The following is a 21,506-nucleotide window of genomic DNA, read 5'->3' on the forward strand; positions in this document are numbered from 1 at the left end:
TGGAGGCCGGGACGTTAAATGTCTTCAGAACAGAGATTGATAAATTCTTGCTCTCACAAGGAATCAAGGGCTACGGGGAGAGTGCAGGGAAGTGGAGTTGAAATGCCCATCAGCCATGATTAAATGGCGGAGTGGACTCGATGGGCTGAATGGCCTTACTTCCACTCCTATGTCTTACGGTCTTATGGACTAAAAAAAAAGCCCCATGGCAACATGAGCCGAAAACATATTTCACTAGGCACTGCCATTACCTGGCTCTCCCTCACCACCATCTCACTGCCTAGTTCACAATACTGTTTGTCTGATGCCAAGTGCAGTACCTACATGACTAGAAATTCCAACCAGTCAGATATTAGGAGACTGAATTGTGGCCAATCACAATACCATTCTCCAGCAAGCAGTTCTATCTCTCTTCCTGTCCATTTTCCAAGCCTTAATCAGAGGCTACCACTTGAGCATCTCTGATTATAATCTCTGTCATTGGCTGAGCCTTGAGCTGCTGAGACCCTAGTTTCTGTTACATCATTCCATTTCTCTGTCTCTCTCACCTGCCGCCTTCTCTCCCAATTTTGTCTGATGACACTATTGTTCAGCACCTTTTGGGTGTTTTACTGCCTTTTATGTAGTCATACATGGGATGAGGGTGTCACTGACTAGGCCAGCATTTATTGCCCACAGGGTAGTTAAGAGTCAACCATATTATGGGTCTGGTGTATGGTCACGTGTAGGCCAGACAAGAATCACAAGTTGCCTTTGCCAAAAGACATTAGTGAACCAGTTAGGTTTTTCTCAACAATCAGCAATGCATTCATGGTCATCATTAGACTCTTAATTCCAGACTTTTTATTGAATTAAAATTCCACCATCTGCTGTGGCGGATTTGAACCCAGGTCTGCAGTGCATTACCTAGGTCTTTCGATTAACAATCCAGTGATAATACCACTAGGCCATTTCCTCCCCCTAATGATGATTGTGCTGGAAAAAAATGCCTTGCTAATGAAGGAGGTGAGGAACTCCAAGCATGTGAGATGAACCCTGATTTCAATGAGACTGCAGGGAGATGTCATTACTGCCTCTGGTTAGAAATGGAGATCCCAAATCAGGTCACTTCTGGACCTGAACATTTATTGCTCCAGAGATGGTGGCGAATTGCTTTCTTGAATCACTACAGCCTGTAAACGCCTACAGTGCCGCTGGGAAGGCAGTTCCAGGATTTTGACCCAGCAATAGTGAAGGAATGATGATTATAATTCCAAGTCAGGATGGTGTGTGGCTCAGACTGGACCATTTTGAAGAAGGTGGCTCTGTGGCAGTGCTGTGTTTGTAATGGGGAGGTGAGATATTTATAATAGCTTAGCATGTTTTCACTAAACACCTTGCAATGTCTTGAATGAATATTTAATCTGGTTAATGGGATGTCAGTCAAGTAAACTACTTTGTTCAGCTGGGGCTAATCTTAAGTGTTATTGGATATCTGACCTACATTTTACCATTAAAAAGGATTTTGCGTTTAGATCACCTTGACTTTTCTTTTATGGATTAGCCATAAGAAATGCAGGATTATAACGATGTGGGCAGGTGATTTGGGTGGGATGCTCCTAAGATGGACAGTGTGGACTTGATAGACTGAATGGCCTGCTTCTGCATGGAAGGAATTCTGTGATCTAGAAGGATAGCAGATATACCGCCACTTACCATCCTAATATGGAAATATATCGCTTTTCATTCAGTATCGCTGGGTCTAAATCCTGGATTTTCCTCCCTAAGGGCACTGCGGGTCTACCCGCAGCTCACGGGCTGCAGTGGTTCAAGAAGGTAGCTCACCGCACCTTCTCAAGGAGCAGATAGAAGTGGGCAAACTAATCAGTCTGCCAGCAATGCCCACGTGCCACAAGTGAATTTTAAACAAATATTGTTGAAACATGCTGGCCTTGACAGGGCAGCTACTGAGAGCTGGCCATGTGGAATCTAGAACGCAAGATAAGGAGCTGACTAAAATGGGTAGAGCGTTTTTCATTCAGACGGGCGTGAACTTGTGCAGTTCATATCCTAAGGGTTGTGAATGTTACATAGTCGAGTCTCTTCACGACTGAAATGGAGAGATTGTGGGGTCTGAGGGAATTAAATAATATGCGGAGTGGGTGGGAAAGATCACTAGAATCATATTGCACCTTGGAGGCCAATTGAACAACTCCTATTCCAGTTGCTTCGATCTTTGCAACTTAAGAGGATCAGACAGAGGAGATAAAGAGAAACTATTTCCTCTGGTCAGAGAAACCAGACTTAGCTGTGAAATCAACAAACGCTACCACACATGCACACAGTGCTGGATTCATTGGTAATTTTAAATCTCAGATTGCTGGAATGCCAGAGCAGGCTCAATAGGCTCAATACACTTGCTTATAACTGTGCTTTCCCAAGAAATGTTCGTATTACTTATCTCTGCCTCACCCGCTCAACCCCATCACCATTAAACACACAGGTATGTTTTACAGAATTCAAACTCAATTTCCAGCTCCGAATCTGCCCCAGTCACCTTCATTAATTCACTCCTGATCCTCAGCCCCCATCTGCCCTGGTCCATGGTACTGTGCCACCCTGTTTTATTTGACATGGTTGTGTAACAGCTATATACTGACAGAGCTGGCCCCTGGTACTCTCACTGTAGTAGTGTGATTGCCTTAAAGTGTCAGACTGCAGTATTGTTGAATCAGGTAATCACACACTGTTCAGCAGCAGAAGTTTAAACAGCGATAGGGCCTTGAATTATCACATATTTATGTAGCAGTATTATGCTGACAGAGAACTATTGTTAAGTTTGGTCTCTTGGGCTCTGCTCTTCCGGAATTTTTTCTGTTGCTCTCCCACACGTATTTGTTGTTTTGTGGCATTTTTCAATCTATGTCAGTTTTTCCTCTGATTTACACTCCCTGATGTTGTGAGACTTCATGTGGTCTAGCTTCAATGTTGAGAACTCCAAGGGCAACTCCATCCTGCCTGGAAGCCAGTTTGCCACCATTTTTTTATTTCTATGTGCATTTATGGGATGTGGATGTTGCCAATAGCAGAGGACACCTTCAGGGATGGTGGTGTCTTGGACATTGTAAGGTATGTTTCCATGGAATTGGCTATGACAGGCTGATGTTCAGCTTCTCTGTGAGACAGGTCTCCTGATTTTGGTGCAATTTTGCAGATTTAAAGGAGAGAACTTTGCAGGCTAGACCGGACAAGTGGATAGTCGTTTCTATTGCCTCGGTCAATGCCAGGTGCTCCCTCAGGTTTTATTCTACAGCATTTTTGTAGCAGTTTTGATATTGCCCGTGGCTAGCTTGGCCAAGTCAGCGAATGGCTAAGAGTCAGACACGTGTGGGTATGGAGTCGAATGTCAGCTAAATTTGGAAAGGACAGCAGATATTCTTCCCTGAAGGCATTAGTGTTTTAAGATCACAGATTTATTAATTAATTGAATTTAAATTCACAAGCGAATATGTGGACTCGAGTTAGGATTATTAGTCTAAGAGGCATCGGTGATTTGGTGAAATATTGTTCACACAGGGAGTGGTTAGGACATGGAGTGGCCTGCAGAAAGTGTGATTGTGACACACACAATTGAGGCCGTCAAAAGGAATTATCCAGTTATTTGAGATGATAGGAATGTAAGAAATAGGAACAGGAGTAGGTAGTTCAGCCCTTCGAGCCTGCTCCATCATTCGATTAGATCATGGCTGATCATCTTTGTCAATACCGCTTTCCACAATGCTTTTATATCCCATGATGAAATTAGTCGTCAGAAACCTATCTATTTCGGTACTTTAAAAATCTTGTATGTTTTAATCCGGTCACCTCGCATTCTTCTACATTCGAATGAGTACAAGCACAATCCATTCAACCTCCCCTCATAAGACAGTCCCTCCGTCAACCTAGTGAACCTTCTCTGGACTGCTTCTTTAGATGAAGGGACAAAAACTGTTCACAGTATTCCAGCTGTGATCTGACTCATACTGTGTGTAGTTTGAACAAAATCTCCCTGCTTTTATACTCCATTCCCTATGAAAGAAAGGTCGACATTCAATTTGCTTTCCCTATTACCAGCTGAACTTGGAAGCTAGTTTTTCGTGATTTGCGTACACTGGCTCCCAAATCCCTCTGTTTCATTGCTTTTTGCAGTCTTTCTCCATATAAGTAATATTTAGCTCCTTTATTAGATCATCATATATTCCCTACAGTGTGGGAACAGGCCCTTTTGGCCCAACAAGTCCACGCTGACCCTCAGAGCATCCCACCCAGACCTATCCCCCATAACCCACCTAAACTACACATCCATGAACACTTCAGGAGTTTTAGCATGGCCAATCCACCTACCCTGCAAATCTTTGGATTGCAGGAGGAAACCAGAGCACTCGCAAGAAACTCTCACAGACACGGGGAGAATGTGCAAACTCCACACAGACAGTCGTCCAACGGTGGAATTGAACCTAAGTGTCTAGCTTTGTGAGGCAGCAGTGCTAATGACTGAGCCACCATTCCACGCCAAGTTTATTTTTCCTGCCAAAGTGCATAACCTCACATTTCTCTACTTTATGCTCTACCAGCCAAGTTTTTGCCTATTCACCTGCCTGTTAGCCTCTTCAGACTGTGTCGTCCGCATCACTTGCCTTCCCACCTATGTATGTATCATTCTCAAACTGGCTATAGTAGACTCACTTTCTTCTTCCAAATCATTCATATAATTGTAGATAATTGTGACCTAGCATTGATCCCTGTGGCATTCTACTAGTTACAGGTTGCCAACCTGAAAATGTCCACTTGCCCCAATTCTCTGTCTTCTATTAGTTAGATAATTCCCTATCTGTGCTAATGTATACTACCTCCAACATCATTGATTCTTTTTATCAGCCTAACTTGTCACCTTATCAAATGTTTTCTGAAAATACAAATATATTATGTCCACTGCTTCCCCTTTATCCTGCTTGTTACCACCTCAAACAATTCTAGCAAATTTGTCACAAAAGATTTCTCCGTCATGAAGACATGATGATTGCATGATCATGTCATGTGTTTCTAAATGTTCTGTTGTACATCTTGATAGTAGATTCTTAACATTTTCCCAATAACTCAAGTTGCCTATTTTTTGTGTCCGTCCCTTTTTAAATAAGGTGTTAGGATTGGTAGGTTTTGTTCTTCCAGAAGTTTTCCAGATTCTAAGGATTCCTGGAAGATTACTATTTATGCATCCACTATTTCTAAGCACCTTCCTTTAACATCCGAGGATGCATCCCATCAGGGCCAGGGATTATCAGTTTTTAGTCTCGTTAGTTTTCCTGGCACTTCATCCCTATGATAGTTATTGCATGTATTTCCTTGACGTCTTGCCCCTTGAATATTTTGTAATTTTTGGAATGCTTTCAGTGTCTTTACTATGAACACTGTTACAAAGTATTGATTCATCTTCTATGTCTTATGGTCTTATGGACAGATGAGTGGAAGTAAGGCCATTCGGCCCATCAAGTCCACTCTGCCATTTAAATCATGGCTGATGGGCATTTCAACTCCACTTCCCTGCACTCTCCCCGTAGCCCTTGATTCCTTGTGAGATCAAGAATTTATTGATCTCTGCCTTGAATGTCCCGGCCTCCACTGCACTCGGTGGCAATGAATTCCACAAGCCTACCACTCTCTGGCTGAAGAAATGTTGTCTCATTTCTGTTTTAAATTTACCCCCTCTAATTTTAAGGCTGTGCTCACGTGTCCAGTCTCCCCGCCTAATGGAAACAACTTTCTACCACCCCTTCTAAACCATACATTATCTGGTAAGTTTCTATTAGATCTACCCTCAACCTTCTAAACTCTAATGAGTACAATCCCAGGATCCTTAGCCGCTCATCATACGTTAAACCTACCATTTCAGGGATCATCCATGTGAATCTCCGCTGGACATGCTGCAGGGCTAGTATGTCCTTCCTGAGGTGTGGGGCCCAAAATTGGACACAGTATTCTAAATGGGGCCTAACTAGAGCTTTATAAAGTCTCAGAAGCGCATTGCTGCTTTTATATTCCAACCCACTTGAGATATACGACAACGTTACATTTGCTTTCTTAATCACGGACTCTACCTGCAAGCTAACCTTTCGAAAATCCTGGACCAACGCTCCCAGATCCCTTTTGTACTTCTGCTTTACGAATTTTCTCACCGTTTAGAAAATAGTCCATGCCTGTATTCTTTTTTCCAAAGTGCAAAACCTTACATTTACTCACATTGAATTTCATCAGCCATTTCCTGGACCACACTCCTAAACTGTCTAAATCTTTCTGTAGCTTCCCCACCTCCTCAGTACTACCTACCTGTCCACCTATCTTCGTATCATCGGCAAACTTCACCAGAATGCCCCCAGTCCCTTCATCCAGATCATTAATATATAAGGTGAACAGCTGCGGCCCCAACACTGAACCCTGTGGGACACCACTTGTAACTGGTTGCCATTCCAAAAAAGAGCCTTTTATCCCAACTCTCTGCCTTCTGTCAGACAGCCAATCCTCAATCCAAGCCAGTAGCTCACCTCGAACACCATGGGCCCTCACCTTGCTCAGCAGCCTCCTTGAGGCACCTTATCAAAGGCCTTTTGGAAGTCTAGATAGATAACATCTACTGAGTTTCCCTGGTCTAACCTACTTGTTACCTCTTCAAAGAATTCTAACAGGTTTGTCAGGCATGACCTCCCCTAAACCCACGCTGACTTGTTCTAATCTGACCCTGCACTTCCAGGAATTTAGAAATCTCATCCTTGACAATGGATTCTAGAATTTTACCAACTACCGAGGTTAGGCTAATTGGCCTATAATTTTCCATCTTTGGTCTTGATCCATTCTTAAACAAGGGAGTTACAACAGCAATTTTCCAATCATCTGGGACTTTGCCAGACTCCAGTGACTTTTGAAAGATCACGACCAAAGCCTCCGCTATTTCTTCAACCATCTCCGTCAGAACTCTAGGATGTAGCCCATCAGGGCCAGGAGCCACCTCCCTCAGAACTCTAGGATGTAGCCCATCAGGGCCAGGAGATTATCAATTTTTAGACCTTTTAGCTTTTCTAGCACTTACTCTTTTGTAATGCCTATCGTACTCAACTCTGCCCCCTGACTCTCCCTAATTGTTGGCATACTACTCATGTCTTCCACTGTGAAGACTGACGCAAAGTACTTATCAAGTTCTTCAGCTATTTCCTTATCTCCCATCACTAGCCTTCCAGCATCAATTTGGAGCGGCCCAATATCTACTTTTGCCTCTCGTTTGTTTCTTAGGTATTGAAAGAAACTTTTACTATCATTTCTAATATTACTAGCTAGCATACCTTCATATATGATCCTCTCCTTCCTTATTGCTCCCTTTGTTATCCTCTTTTTTTTTGTAGCCTTCCCAATCTTCTGATTTCCCAGTGCTCTTGGCCACTTTATAGGCTGTCTCTTTTTCTTTAATATATTTCCTGACTTCCTTTGTCAGCCATAGCTGTCCAATCCCACCCCGGATAATCTTTCTTTTCTTTGGGATGAACCTCTGTAGTGTGTCCTCAGTTCCCAGAAACTCCTGCCATTGTTGCTTTACTGTCTTCCCCGCTAGGCTCTGCTTCCAGTTGATTTTTGCCAATTCCTCTCTCATGCCCCTGTAATTACTTTTATTTAATTGTAACACCATTACATCCGATTTTGCCTGCTCTCTTTCAAACTGCAGACTGAACTCTACCATATTATGATCGCTGCCTCCTAAGTGTTCCCTTACTATAAAGTCTGGCTCATTACATAGCACTAAGTCCAGAATAGCCTGCTCCCTTGTGGGCTCCATCACAAGCTGTTCCAAAAAGCCATCCTGCAAACATTCCATGAATTCCCTTTCTTTGGATCCACCAGCAACATTATTCACCCGATCTACCTGCATATTGAAGTCCCCCATGATCACCATGACCTTGCCTTTCTGACATGCCCTATCTATTTCTCGGTGCATCTTGTGCCCCTAGTCCTGATCACTGTTAGGAGGTCTGTACATAACTCCCATTATAGTTTTTTTGCCTTGGTGGTTCCTCAACTCCATCCACACAGACTCCGCATCCTCTGACCCTATGACATTCAGTGTTGTAGATTTAATTTCATTCTTAACTAACAAGGCAACCCCACCCCCTCTGCCCACCTCCCTGTCTTTTCGATATGTTGTGAATCCTTGGATGTTTAACTGTCAGTCCTGAACTCCCTGCAACCATGTCTCTGTGATGCCTACCACATCATAATCATTCAAGAGGATTTGTGCTGTTAATTCATCTACTTTGTTGCGAATACTACGAGCATTTAGATAAAGTGCCTTAATGCTAACTTTCTTATCATTGTTAGAGAGATTGGAAATCCTAAGATGTCTGAAGCTATCCTTCCTTTTTGCTGTATTCCTAGTCTGCCTGAGCTTAAATCCACCTGTACTCATGCTATCCTGTTGCTTATCTTTCCATTTAACTCCATACTCCCTGTCTCTTTCACTCCCCCCCCCCCCCCCGCCCCCCAACTCAGAAGTTTAAAGTCTCACTGACCACCCTGTTTATCCTTTTCGCTAGAACACTGGTTCCAGATCGGTTCAGGTGGAGACCGTCCCAATGATCCCCCCGGTTCCAAAACTGATGCCAATGCCCCATGAAATGGAATCCCTCTTTCCCACACCAATCCCTTAGCCACGTGTTTACTTCCCTAACTTTCTTTTCCCTATGCCAATTATCACGTGGCTCAGGAAGTAATCCGGAGATTATGACCCTTGAGGACCTGTACTTCAATTTCTTTCCTAGTGCTTGATAATCCTTGAACAGGTCCTCTACCCTGGCTTTGCCTTTGATGTTATCCCAACGTGGACCACAACAACTGGATCCTCCCCCTCCCGCTCCGATATCCTTTCAACCCGGTCGGAGATGTCCCGTACCCTGGCACCGGGCAGGCAACACACCATGCGGGGCTCCCGATCCGGCTTGCACAGGATACTATCTGTCCCCCTAATAATAGAATCCCCTATAACAACGACCTCTCTTTTTGCTCCCCCCTCTTGAATGGCCTTCTGCACCACGTTGCCGTGGTCAGCTGGCTCATCCTGTCCACAGTCCTTTTCCTCATCCGGACAGGGAGCAAGACTCTCATACCTGTTGGTCAAGGTCAAGGGCTGAGGCTCCTGCACTCCTGAACTCGGAATCCCCCTACCTGCCTCAATTACAGTCACACCTTATCCCTGAGCACTGTCATTTCCTAGTTCCTAAGGGGTCAATGTTCACTTTGGCTTCTCTCTTCCTTAATTATTTAAAAAGCTCTTGCTGTTTTCCTTAATATTACTTTGAAGTTTACCCACAATGTTTATTTTTTGGTCATCTTTTGTTGGTTTTTAAAACTTTCCCAATCCTCTGCTTACTACTGGCCTTTGCTGTATTGTAGCTTTTTCTTTCCAACTGATGCTATTGTTAACTTAATAAAATGTGAAGCTGGATGAACACAGCAGGCCAAGCAGCATCTCAGGAGCACAAAAGCTGACGTTTCGGGCCTAGACCCTTGTTAACTTGCCTGGTTGGCCACGGTTGGTTTATCCCGTTCCTGGAATCCTCCTCCTTCACTGGAGAATATTTTTGCTGTGAGTCACGAATTACTTGCCATTGTTCCTAAACTATCTTTGCTGCTAAGCTCCAATCCCGGTCCAATCCAGCCAGCTCTGTCCGTCCTTATTTCTTTGTAATTATCCTTACTTAAGCTTAGCCTGGTTGCTTTTGGCCCAATCTCCTCCCTCTCAATCAGAATGCCGAATTCTACCATGTTACTGTCCTAACTGATCCCACCTTACCAAGGCCCTGTACAGTTGTAACAAAGCAACCCTGCTTCGTGTCATCTGCAAACCTGGAGATATTCCCTTGTCTAAGTCATTCACTTACCTGTGAATTTGGAGCCCCGACACTGATCCCAATGGTACCCCACTTGTCACTGCCAGTCACTCCAGAAAGACCCACTTGTTCCTACTCATTTCTTCCTGTCTGCCAGCAAGCTTGCTGCCTGTTGTCTGTGCACTACCCCAATATTATCTGATTTAAGTTTATGCACCAATCTGCTAATGTGGGACCTTATCGAACATTCTAAAAGTTCAAGTAAACCATATCCACTGGCTGCCCTTAATAAACTCTTAGTTACACCTTTGAAGAATTCCAGTAGTTTTGTTAAGCATGTTTATCCTCTCGTAAAACTATTCTGACTCTGTCCAATCCTGTCACTGTTTTCCAAGTGCTCTGCTATTACATCTTTTATAGTGGACTCTAGCATTTTCCCCAAAACTTATGTCAGGCTAACCAGTCTATATTTTCCAGTTTTCCCTCCACCTCCTTTTTTTTTAAACAGTGGAGTTATGTAGCTACTCACTAATCCATAGGAATTGTATCAGAGTGTATAGAGTCTTGAAAGATGACCACCGGCACAACCGCTTTTTCTGTGGCTACTTCCTTCAGTACTCTGGGATAGAAATTATTAGACTATGACAACATATCCTATCAATTTGCCCAACACCGTTTTGCTGCTAGTGCTGATTCCTTCAGTTCTTCCATGTCACTAGATCCTATCTGTGAGATCACCCTTCATTCTTTTAAACTCGAGTGAACATTGTACTAAATGAACTAATCTGTCTTAATCTTTCAGTCCTGTCACCCCAGGAAAACCCTTTCTCTACATCCTCCATAGCCAAAACATGCTTCCTCTGATGAGACCCAAACTGAACACAGTATTGTGCTTAGGAACTGGCATATGGATGATGGGTGGAATTGACTCCTTCAGCACTGTCATCGACATTGCCAAGCCTGCAACCTCCAGATTTCTAATCATTAAGTGAATCAAGAGTAATGGAATAAAGCAGGAAAGTTGAGTTCAGGATTTTCAAATCAACCATGATCTTGTTGAATGGCAGAGTAACTCAATGGGCCATATAGCCTACTACTGGTCCCAAGTGCTATGGATGACCTCCAGCTAGATGGACAAGAGCAACAGATATGTGGATATGCCACCACTTGCAAGGTTCCCCCCATACTAGTTAGTATCCCGACCCAGAAATATATTGCCATTCATTGGATTAAAAATACACTCCCTGACAGCACTGTGGGCGTCCCAACACCAATTGGACGGCAAAGGCAACTCACCATCTCCTTCTCCAGGGCAACTAGGGATAGACAATAAATGTTGGTCCAGACAGCAACTTACATCTTCTTTAAACATAAATTGAATGCGCCTAGGTAATTGAGGAACAGAGACCACGGATCTGAGAAGGAATCTACTGCGACATTCTGTGTCGTAAGTGAAGGTGTTGATGGTGGACTGGGGTGGAACAAGTCAAATCATGTGACACCAGGTTATAGTCCAACAGGTTTATTTGAAGACAAGTTTTCTTCAGGTGTTAGTGAGAGAGGTAATATCGGACGCAGAATTTATAAGTAAAAAAAATCAAAGGGTCACATCATTGAAGATGTACTAAACAAACCTGTTAAATCTTTAATCAGTTAGAAGGTTTTAATTGATTAATATATGTATGTACATCCCCAAATTCCTTTCAGGTCCACAGTCCTGAGTGACTTAAAGATTTTATCAGTGAAAAGACGAGGTGTGAGGTCAGACATTGCATGTTAGGTGTGACGCCGTATTTAGAATCTATTTGTGTTTTAGTTTGGCGTCAGACTGGTTTTATTTCTAAAGTAGGAATTTATAAAATACCACATTGACTGACTGTACATTGTGTGCTTTTTGAACAAAATAGAATGAATTTGCAAATACAGATTCACAGAGTTAAAGTGGAGAGATGACTCTTTAGCACGGGCGAGGAAGAATTTCTTCAGCCAAAAGTGTGGTGAACGTCTGGCCCCGACAGCCTTCTGGGGGCAAACAAGTAATTGAGTGTATTTAAGACAGAAATAGATTCTTGATTTGTAAGGGGATCATAAGTTATGGGAGGAAGGCAGGATAGAGTTTAAGAAATATATTAGCCATGATCAAATGGTTGAATAGTCTAATTCTACACCTATCTCTTATGGTGTTACGGTCTGTACGTATATCTAAAGAATACAACAAATGGTGATTGTCTTAGGGCCTACGATATCAATGAATGTTTCATGCGAATGATTGGTTATATAAATGAACAGTTTCAGGCCCTTTTCAATGGCAGATCTATTCTCAGTCATGCTGAAATTAATAAATAGATTGTCCTTCACTCGTGGATTTTATAATGTCATCTGATTCCCTTGATTCGGTTCCTGTCTAGTCATTGCTAGCCATCCTGCATCCCAAGTGTGTAGTATCAGTTACCAGCTTTTGTTTTTAATCAACTAATTACAGCATTTTCTTGGTATTAGATACGTTTTCTAAATTAAACTGTCCTGAGACAGAATTTGGAAGCTTGAAGATTATTTTATAATGATCTTTCTGTAATTCCTGCCGAGTCATTTCAATTTCAGTTACAGGAACATCATTTGAAACCAGCTCCTGCAAAACACACTCCAACCTATTTAAGTCCCTCACCTCAGCATAAAGCTACGTGATGAGCTTTGTACTCCTCCATCTGCCACCTTATTTTTGTTTCACTCTGATGGTGCTGGCTTACAGACCTTTGAGTCCAACTTGTCCGCATTGACCACATATCCCAGCTTGACCGAGTGCCATTTGGCCCATATCTCTGTAAACTCTTCCTATTCGTATACCCATCCAGATGCCTTTTAAAATGTTGCACTTGTACCAGCCTCCACCACTTCCTCTGGCGTCTCATTCCATACACACACCACCCTCTGTGTGAAAAAGTTACCCCTCTCTCCTTAAACCAATGTACTCTAGTTTTGGACTATCCCAGTGTATGAAGAAGACCTTGGCTATTCATTCTATCCATGCCCCTCGTGATTTTATAAATCTCTATAAAGTCAACATCCTACGCTGTAGGGACAAATGCCCTAATCGAGTCAGTCTCTCTGTCTAAGCCCTGCAACACACTCATAAATCTTTGCTGCACCTTTGCAAATTTAACAACATCCTTCCTATAGAAGGGCGGCCACCATTGTATGTGGTATTCCAAAAGTGGCCTCACCAATATCCTGCACAGCCACAAAATGACCTCTTGATTCGCAAACTCAGTGCTCTGACCAATGAAGGCATATACACCAAAAGTCGTCTTTAAATGGTGACTGGTAAACATGAAGGCACTTTTCCTTTCCTGTACTGTATTGACTCCCAGTCTATTAAAAAAGGTCCAAATTGAAATTTAGATCCTTGTTTTCAAATCTGTGCGTGGCCTCTCCCTATAGATAGTGGTGCCCTTGTAATGTCACTGGACTGTATTCCGGAGCCCCTGGCACCTGTGCTTGATTGGCATTTGGTGGAATTTAAATTCTGCTGAATTGGAAGCATGCCTCAAAGCTTTCACCTCACTAATGTCAGTAGGTGACATCTATTGTTGTAAAAACCCATCTGGCTCACGATCGACCTTTTGCAAAAGAAATCTGCTGTCCTTTCCTGGTCTGGTCTGTACGTTACTCCAGACCCACAGGTTCTGGGTGAGTTGAAAACTGCCCTTTGAAGTGCAATTCCATTGGTTCAAGGGCAATTATGGTTGTGGATATTTTGAATTTTCTGCTCCAGAGTGTTGTGAATGCTCCATCCTTAAATATATTTAAGGCTGGGATGGACAGGTTTTTGGTCTCTCGAGGAGTCAAGGGAGAGGAGAGTGAGTGGAGTTGAAGCCACGGCTCATTGATGATCATGTTAACTGGTGGAGTGAGCTTGATGGGATGAGGGCTCAAACCCTGCTTCTCTTTCCCATGCTGTTGTATTCTAAAGTATATGACAAGCTACTTGAGAGAGTTTGCGGAGAACAAATTAGTTGCTGCATTTCCTACATTGCATCAGTGTCTATGCTGCAAATCATACTTTTAGTGGCAGTGAACCATATTGGAATATCATAAGGTTTTGAAAAGGTGCTACAGAAATGTAGTGCTGCAGTGTAACAGTCGATGGACCTCTGAGGCTTTGCTGTCCTTCAGAGCTGAGACCTTCCTGCTTTGTAGGTTACTGTCAGCTGTTGGACCTTCAGGTGTAGGAGAAGGTGACAGCTTCCCCCTCCCTGTCAGTGTGAGGGTTCCTTGGCTCAGGAGCAGCTGATTCCTCAGGAAAGTGCTGTAAAGGACGCCTTCTGTAAATATTTACCGTGTGGTGCAGATGTAGCTTTTTGCATTGTGCTAATGGGTATCCCGTGGCGTAGGACACTGCAGCATGTCCTTCAATGAATGGGAATGTTATCAGTCATTGGTAACGAAGCAGCCCGTTCCGGGCACGAGGGAGCTTGTCAGGTTCAGTCCCTTGGTGATAAAAGCAGTTATCGCAAAAAGCTATTGTTTGTACTGTTGAGGGGTTTTGGCTGTGATGTTCCGACTGCCTTTAAATTGTAGAGCGTATGCGAGTACTGCTAACGGATACTTAAGAGCTGGCTACTAACAGCAGATATTTTCCAACATGAGTGAGGTAAGGACTGTTTCCACCTTCATCCAGCTGTTAAAGCACAAGCTATAAGTAGTAAGCAGGACAACTTGCAACGTGGAAAGAGAAATGAGGTCAATGTTTCACATTGATAAGTGCTCATCGCCACACTGTCGGAGGGTCAGTGATGAGGGAGCGGGCTCTGTCGGAGGGTCAGTGCTGAGGGAGCGCCGCACTGTCGGAGGGTCAGTGCTTAGGGAGTGGGCACTATCAGAAGGTCATTGTCGGAGGGTCAGTGCTGAGGGAGCACCGCACTGTTGGAGGGTCAGTGCTGAGGGAGCACCGCACTGTTGGAGGGTCAGTGTTGAGGGAGCACCGCACTGTCGGAGGGTCAGTGCTGAGTGAGCGGGCTCTGTCGGAGGGTCAGTGCTGAGGGAGCGGGCACTGTCGGAGGGTCAGTGCTGAGGGAGCGGGCACTGTCGGAGGAACAGCGCTGAGGGAGCGGGCACTGTCGGAGGGTCAGTGTTGAGGGAGCAGGCATTGTCAGAGGTTCAGTGCTGAGGAACGCCACACTGTCGGAGGGTCAGTGCTGAGGGAGCGGGCTCTGTCGGAGGGTCAGTGCTGAGGGAGCGCCGCACTGTCGGAGGGTCAGTGCTTAGGGAGTGGGCACTGTCGGAGGATCAGTGCTGAGGGAGCGGGCTCTGTCGGAGGGTCAGTGCTGAGGGAGTGGGCACTGTCGGAGGGTCAGTGCTGAGGGAGCGGGCACTGTCGTAGGATCAGTGCTGAGGGAGTGGGCTCTGTCGGAGGGTCAGTGCTGAGGGAGCGCCGCACTGTCGGAAGATCAGTGCTGAGGGAGCGGGCATTGTCAGAGGGTCAGTGCTGAGGGAGCGGGCACTGTCGGAGGATCAGTGCTGAGGGAGCGGGCACTGTCGGAGGATCAGTGCTGAGGGAGCGGGCTCTGTCGGAGGGTCAGTGCTGAGGGAGCGGGCACTGTCGGAGGGTCAGTGCTGAGGGAGCGGGCTCTGTCGGAGGGTCAGTGCTGAGGGAGTGGGCACTGTCGGAGGGTCAGTGCTGAGGGAGCGGGCACTGTCGTAGGATCAGTGCTGAGGGAGTGGGCTCTGTCGGAGGGTCAGTGCTGAGGGAGCGCCGCACTGTCGGAAGGTCAGTGCTGAGGGAGCAGGCACTGTCAGAGGGTCAGTGCTGAGGGCGCGGGCACTGTCGGAGGATCAGTGCTGAGGGAGCGGGCACTGTTGGAGGGTCAGTGCTGAGGGAGCGGGCACTGTTGGAGGGTCAGTGCTGAGGGAGCGGGCACTGTTGGAGGGTCAGTGCTGAGGGAGCGGGCACTGTCGGAGGGTCAGTGCTGAGGGAGCGGGCACTGTCGGAGGGTCAGTGCTGAGGGAGCGGGCACTGTCGGAGGGTCAGTGCTGAGGGAGCGGGCACTGTCGGAGGGTCAGTGCTGAGGGAGCGGGCTCTGTCGGAGGGTCAGTGCTGAGGGAGTAGTTCACATTCAGTTGGTCAGTGCTGAAGGGGAGCTACACTTCTTGCAAAGCTGTCTTTTGAGTAAGATGGTAAAACGAATCATCATTGTGATCTTGTCCCATTTGATGAGTTTAGAGGTGAAGGATTTCTCTTTACTGTCATTATTTGTATTTCAACAGCTTCTGATTATTCACTTACTAGTGTCACCCTCCAGTGGACGTTTCTGGTTACATCTCCTTGCTCTCACTATTTCTTGTACACACTGCCACACTTGCACATCATACCACACAATCTCTCACCTGCCCAGTATGTGAGAACGCACAGACACTCACCAGTCCACAGCCGAATCCTCTCACCCAGCCCCTTTTTTGTGCACGTTCGCTTTCCCTCCCTCATATGCGTGCCATTGCTCACATTCTTGCTTCCTGTCACATTCACAATCATAATTATGCACTCTTGGACACACACTTTCCTATTTCTCATTCTCACACCCTCACTCCTGTGCGTGCGCACAGGCACATTAACTGTTTCTGTCTCTCTCAGCTGCACACGATCTCTTGTAACTCTGACTTATCACCGTTTTACTCTCTCACTCCATCTCTAATTCTCACTCACCGATTTTCATTCTTACTCTCCCAGTCTCACTCTCTTACTCACTTTCACTCTCAAACTCATTGTTACTCATACTCACTCTTTCTCACTCTCTTGCATGGACACACCTTGGCACAAGAACGTGCACAGAAGCATTCTGTTAAATAACACGCATTCATGCAAGCACTCAAACTACTTGAGTAGGTAACTTTTTAATATTGCTGATATGGGATAGCAAATGTTTACCATGTACAGTAATCATTTCTGTTAATGCACATGAACATCTCAGGATGCCTGTGTAACTGGGAGGACAGATTGGCTACAGCAGAAGTTGATAGAAGGTGTGGGACGCAGAACAGAGTCGTGGATATTGAGGTTGATTCTGAGGTGGAAGAGTGTCATGGTGAAATCTATCCCACCAATATTGGGATATCGACTGTGAACTGAGGAATAGACACCAAGTGTACATGGGGAGTCCATTTGCCAAGGAATGGTAGAAGCACCTTAAATCAGTGGAGGGCTGTGACAAATCAACATGATGGAGGAGTGGAGATAACAAAGTGTGGAGCTGGATGAACACAGCAGGCCAAGCAGCATCTTAGGAGCTGGGAAGCTGACGTTTCGGGCCTAGACCCTTAATCGGAAATGGGAGAGGGGAAAAGGGTTCTGAAATAAATAGGGACGTCGGGGGAGGCGGATCGAAGATGGATAGAGGAGAAGATAAGTAGAGAGGAGACAGACAAGTTAAAGGGGCGGGGATGGAGCCAGTAAAGGAGAGTGTAGGTGGGGAGGTAGGGAGGGGATAGGTCAGTCCAGGGAGGATGGACAGGTCAAGGGGGCGGGATGAGGTTAGTAGGTAGAAAATGGGGATGCAGCTTGAGGTGGGAGGACTGGATCAGAGAAAGAACAGGTTAGGGAGGCAGGGATGAGCTGGGCTGATTTTGGGGCGCTCATCCCACGCCCTTGACCTGTCCGTCCTCTCAGGACTGACCTATCTCCTCCCTACCTCCCTACCTCCCCACCTACACCTCCACACTTACTTCTTTAACCATGAGCCTACCATTCCCTCTACTGATGCATTCACCTGCCTCCAACACAAGCCCTCTTCCCGGACACCACCCCAAGGCCTCCTACCCTCCCTCGACCTCTTCTTCATCTCCAATTGCTGTTGAGATATCTATCGCCTCAACCTCCCCACCCCCCTCACTCACTCCAGTCACTCCCCCGCAGAACGTGCAGCCATTCGCTCCAATCCCAACCTCACCATAAAACCTGTGGAGAAAGGAGGTGCAGTTGTAGTATGGCACACTGACCTTTACATCGCTGAGGCCAGACGCCAACTCCCTGACACCACCTCCTACCGCCCCCTGGATCATGACCCCACTCCTGAGCACCAAACCATCATCTCCCAAATCATCCACAATCTCATCACCTCAGGTGACCTCCAACCTCAATGTTCCCCAACCTCGCACTGCCCGCTTCTGTCTCCTTCCCAAAATCCACAAACCCTGGACTATCTGTAACACCTCCCTCACCTTCCTGGACCCCTCTGTATCCATCGCGGGCAACTACAGCGAGAAACCGATATCCATTTCAAGCCCACTGACTCCCACAGCTACCTAGAATACACCTCCTCCCACCCACCTTGCTGAAAAAATGCCATCCCCTATTCCCAATTCGTTCACCTCCACCGCATCTGCTCCCAGGATGAGGCATTCCACTCCTGTACATCCCAGATGTACTCGTTCTTCAAGGACCGCGACTTGCCCCCCGCAGTGGTCGAGAACACCCTCGACCATGTCTCCCGCATTTTCCGCAACACATCCCTCACACCCCACCCCTGCAATAACCGCCCAAAGAGAATCCCCCTCATCCTCACATACCACCTCACCAACCTCCAGATCCAGCGCATCATCCTCTGACACTTCCACCATCTGCAATCCGACCCCACCAGCAAAGACATTTTTCCATCCCCACCCTTATCTGCTTTCCAGAGGGACCACTGTCTCCATGACTCCCTTGTCCACTCCACACTCTCCTCCAACCCCACCACACCCCTCACTTTGCCCTGCAACCGCAGGAAGTGCTACACCTGCCCCCACACCTCCTCCCTCACCCCCATCCCAGGCCCCAAGATGACTTTCCACATCGAGCAGATGTTCACCTACGCATCTGCTAATGTACTATACTGCATCCACTGATCGCGTTGTGGCCTCCTCTACATCGGGGAAACCAAGCGGAGGCTTGGTGACCAAGATAACAAAGTATGGAGCTGGATGAACACAGCAGGCCAAGCAGCATCTCAGGAGCACAAAAGCTGACGTTTCAGGCCTAGAACCTTCATCAGAGAGCTCTCTGATGAAGGGTCTAGGCCCGAAACATGAGCTTTTGTGCTCCAGAGATGCTGCTTGGCCTGTTGTGTTCATCCAGCTCCATACTTTGTTATCTTGGATTCTCTAGCATCTGCAGTTCCCATTATCACGGAGGCTTGGGGACTGCTTTGCGGAGCACCTATGCTTGGTTTGCACTAAACAACTGCACCTCCTAGTCGCACACCATTTCAACTCCCCCTCCCATTCCTCAGATGACATGTCCAGCATGTCCATCCTGGGTCTCCTGCAGTGCCACACTGATGCCACCCGAAGGTTGCAGGAGCAGCAACTCATATTCCGCTTGGGAACCCTGCAGCCCAATGGTATCAATGTGGATTTCACAAGCTTCAAAATCTCCCCTACCCCTACTGCATCCCAAAAGCAGCCTAGCTTGTCCCCGCCTCCTTAATCTGTCCTTCCTCTCACCTATCCCCTCCTCCAACCTCAAGCCGCACCTCCATTTCCTTCCTACCTACCAACCTCATCCTGCCTCCTTGACCTCTCCGTCCTCCCTGGACTCAAATATCCCCTCGCTACCTCCCCACCTACACTCACCTTTACTGGCTCCATCCCCACCTCTTTAACTTGTCTGTCCACTCTCTACCTATTGTCTCCACTATCCATCTTCGATCTGCCTCCCCCCACTGACCCTATTTATTTCAGAACCCCCCCCCCCATTTCTGATGAAGGGTTTAGGCCCGAAACATCAGCTTTCTTGCTGTTCTGATGCTGCTTGGCCTGCTGTATTCATCCAGCTCCACAACTTGTTATCTCGGATTCTCCAGCATTTGCAGTTCCTGTTAACTCTGTTGGAGTAGTGGGGTTGATTGTTACTTGTGGGGGATCTGGACTCACTGAGTTCAGGTGCGGACTTGGTGACTGTAAGGTATTTCAAGACTGAGGAACAAGTTGATGGGAGATCAGTGACAGTTGAGTTCAGGAAGGCATTGTGAAGGTGATAAAGTGTGAAGCTGGATGAACGCAGCAGGCCAAGCAGCATCTCAGGAGCACAAAAGCTGACGTTTCGGGCCTGGACCCTTCATCAGAGAGGGGGATGGGGTGAGGGTTCTGGAATAAATAGGGAGAGAGGGGGAGGCGGACCGAAGATGGAGAGAAAAGAAGATAGGTGGAGAGGAGAGTATAGGTGGGGAGGTAAGGAGGGGATAGGTCAGTCCAGGGTGGACGGACAGGTCAAGGAGGTGAGATGAGGTTAGTAGGTGGGAAATGGAGGTGCGGCTTGGGGTGGGAGGAAGGGATAGGTGAGAGGAAGAACAGGTTAGGGAGGCAGAGACAGGCTGGGCTGGTTTTGGGATGCAGTTGGGGGAGGGGAAGAACTGGGCTGGTTGTGTGGTGCAGTGGGGGGAGGGGACGAACTGGGCTGGTTTTGGGATGCGGTGGGGGAAGGGGAGATTTTGAAGCTGGTGAAGTCCACATTGATACCATTGGGCTGCAGGGTTCCCAAGCAGAATATGAGTTGCTGTTCCTGCAACCTTTGGGTGGCATCATTGTGGCACTGCAGGAGGCCCATGATGGACATGTCATCTAAAGAATAGGAGGGGGAGTTGAAATGGTTCGCGACTGGGAGGTGCAGTTGTTTATTGCGAACCGAGTGGAGGTGTTCTGCAAAGCGGTCCCCAAGCCTCTGCTTGGTTTCCCCAATGTAGAGGAAGCCACACCAGGTACAATGGATACAGTATACGACATCGGCAGATGTGCAGGTGAACCTCTGCTTGGGGCCTGGGATAGGGGTGAGGGAGGAGGGGTGGGGGAAAGTGTAACGTTTCCTGCAGTTGCAGTGGAAGGTGCCGGGTGCGGTGGGGTTGGAGGGCAGTGTGGAGCAAACAAGGGAGTCACGGAGAGAGTGGTCTCTCCGGAAAGCAGACAATGGAGGGATGGAAAAATGTCTTGGGTGGTGGGGTCGGATTGTAGATGGCGGAAGTGTCAGAGGATGATGTGTTGTATCCGGAGGTTGGTGGGGTGGTATGTGAGGACTAGGGGGATCCTCTTTGGGCGGTTGTAGCGGGGGGCAGGGCGTGAGGGATGTGTTGCAGGAAATGCGGGAGACGCGGTCAAGGGCGTTCTCGACCACTGTGGGGGGAAAGTTGCGGTCCTTGAAAAAGTTGGACATCTGGGATGTGCGGGAGTGGAAAGCCTCATCGTGGGAGCAGATGCGGCGGAGGCGGAGGAATTGGGAATAGGGGATGGAAGTTTTGCAGGATGGTGGGTGGGAGGAGGTGTATTGTAGGTAGCTGTGGGAGTCGGTGGGCTTGAAATGGACATCAGTTACAAGCTGGTTGCCTGAGATGGAGACTGAGAGGTCCAGGAAGGTGAGGGATGTGCTGGAGATGGCCCAGGTGAACTGAAGGTTGGGGTGGAAGGTGTTGGTGAAATGGATGAAGTGTTCGAGCTCCTCTGGGGAGCAAGAAGCGGCGCCGATACAGTCATCAATGTACCGGAGGAAGAGGTGGGGTTTGGGGCCTGTGTAGGTGCGGAAGAGGGACTGTTCCACGTAACCTACAAAGAGGCAGGCATAGCTGGGGCCATGCGGGTGCCCATGGCCACCCCCTTTGTCTG

General features: G+C 46.9%; 1 protein-coding gene across 11 annotated transcripts in view; it reads left to right on the top strand.

The window, feature by feature from the left end:
- LOC125451757 (anion exchange protein 2-like) overlaps positions 1-21,506 on the top strand; it is a 259,376-nt gene that overhangs the window by 144,358 nt on the left and 93,512 nt on the right. The window contains exon 1 of one of the 11 annotated variants that reach the window (XM_059646301.1): positions 14,323-14,535. The exons of the other annotated variants lie outside the window; for them this stretch is intronic. Within the exon in view, the coding sequence (XP_059502284.1) occupies positions 14,527-14,535 (9 nt within the window). The 5' untranslated portion in view covers positions 14,323-14,526. Of the gene's footprint in view, positions 1-14,322; positions 14,536-21,506 lie in introns of those variants that run through there. 11 annotated transcript variants of the gene reach the window in all.

The sequence above is a fragment of the Stegostoma tigrinum genome, chromosome 5, assembly GCF_030684315.1.
Source record: "Stegostoma tigrinum isolate sSteTig4 chromosome 5, sSteTig4.hap1, whole genome shotgun sequence".
NCBI classification, from domain to species: domain Eukaryota; kingdom Metazoa; phylum Chordata; class Chondrichthyes; order Orectolobiformes; family Stegostomatidae; genus Stegostoma; species Stegostoma tigrinum.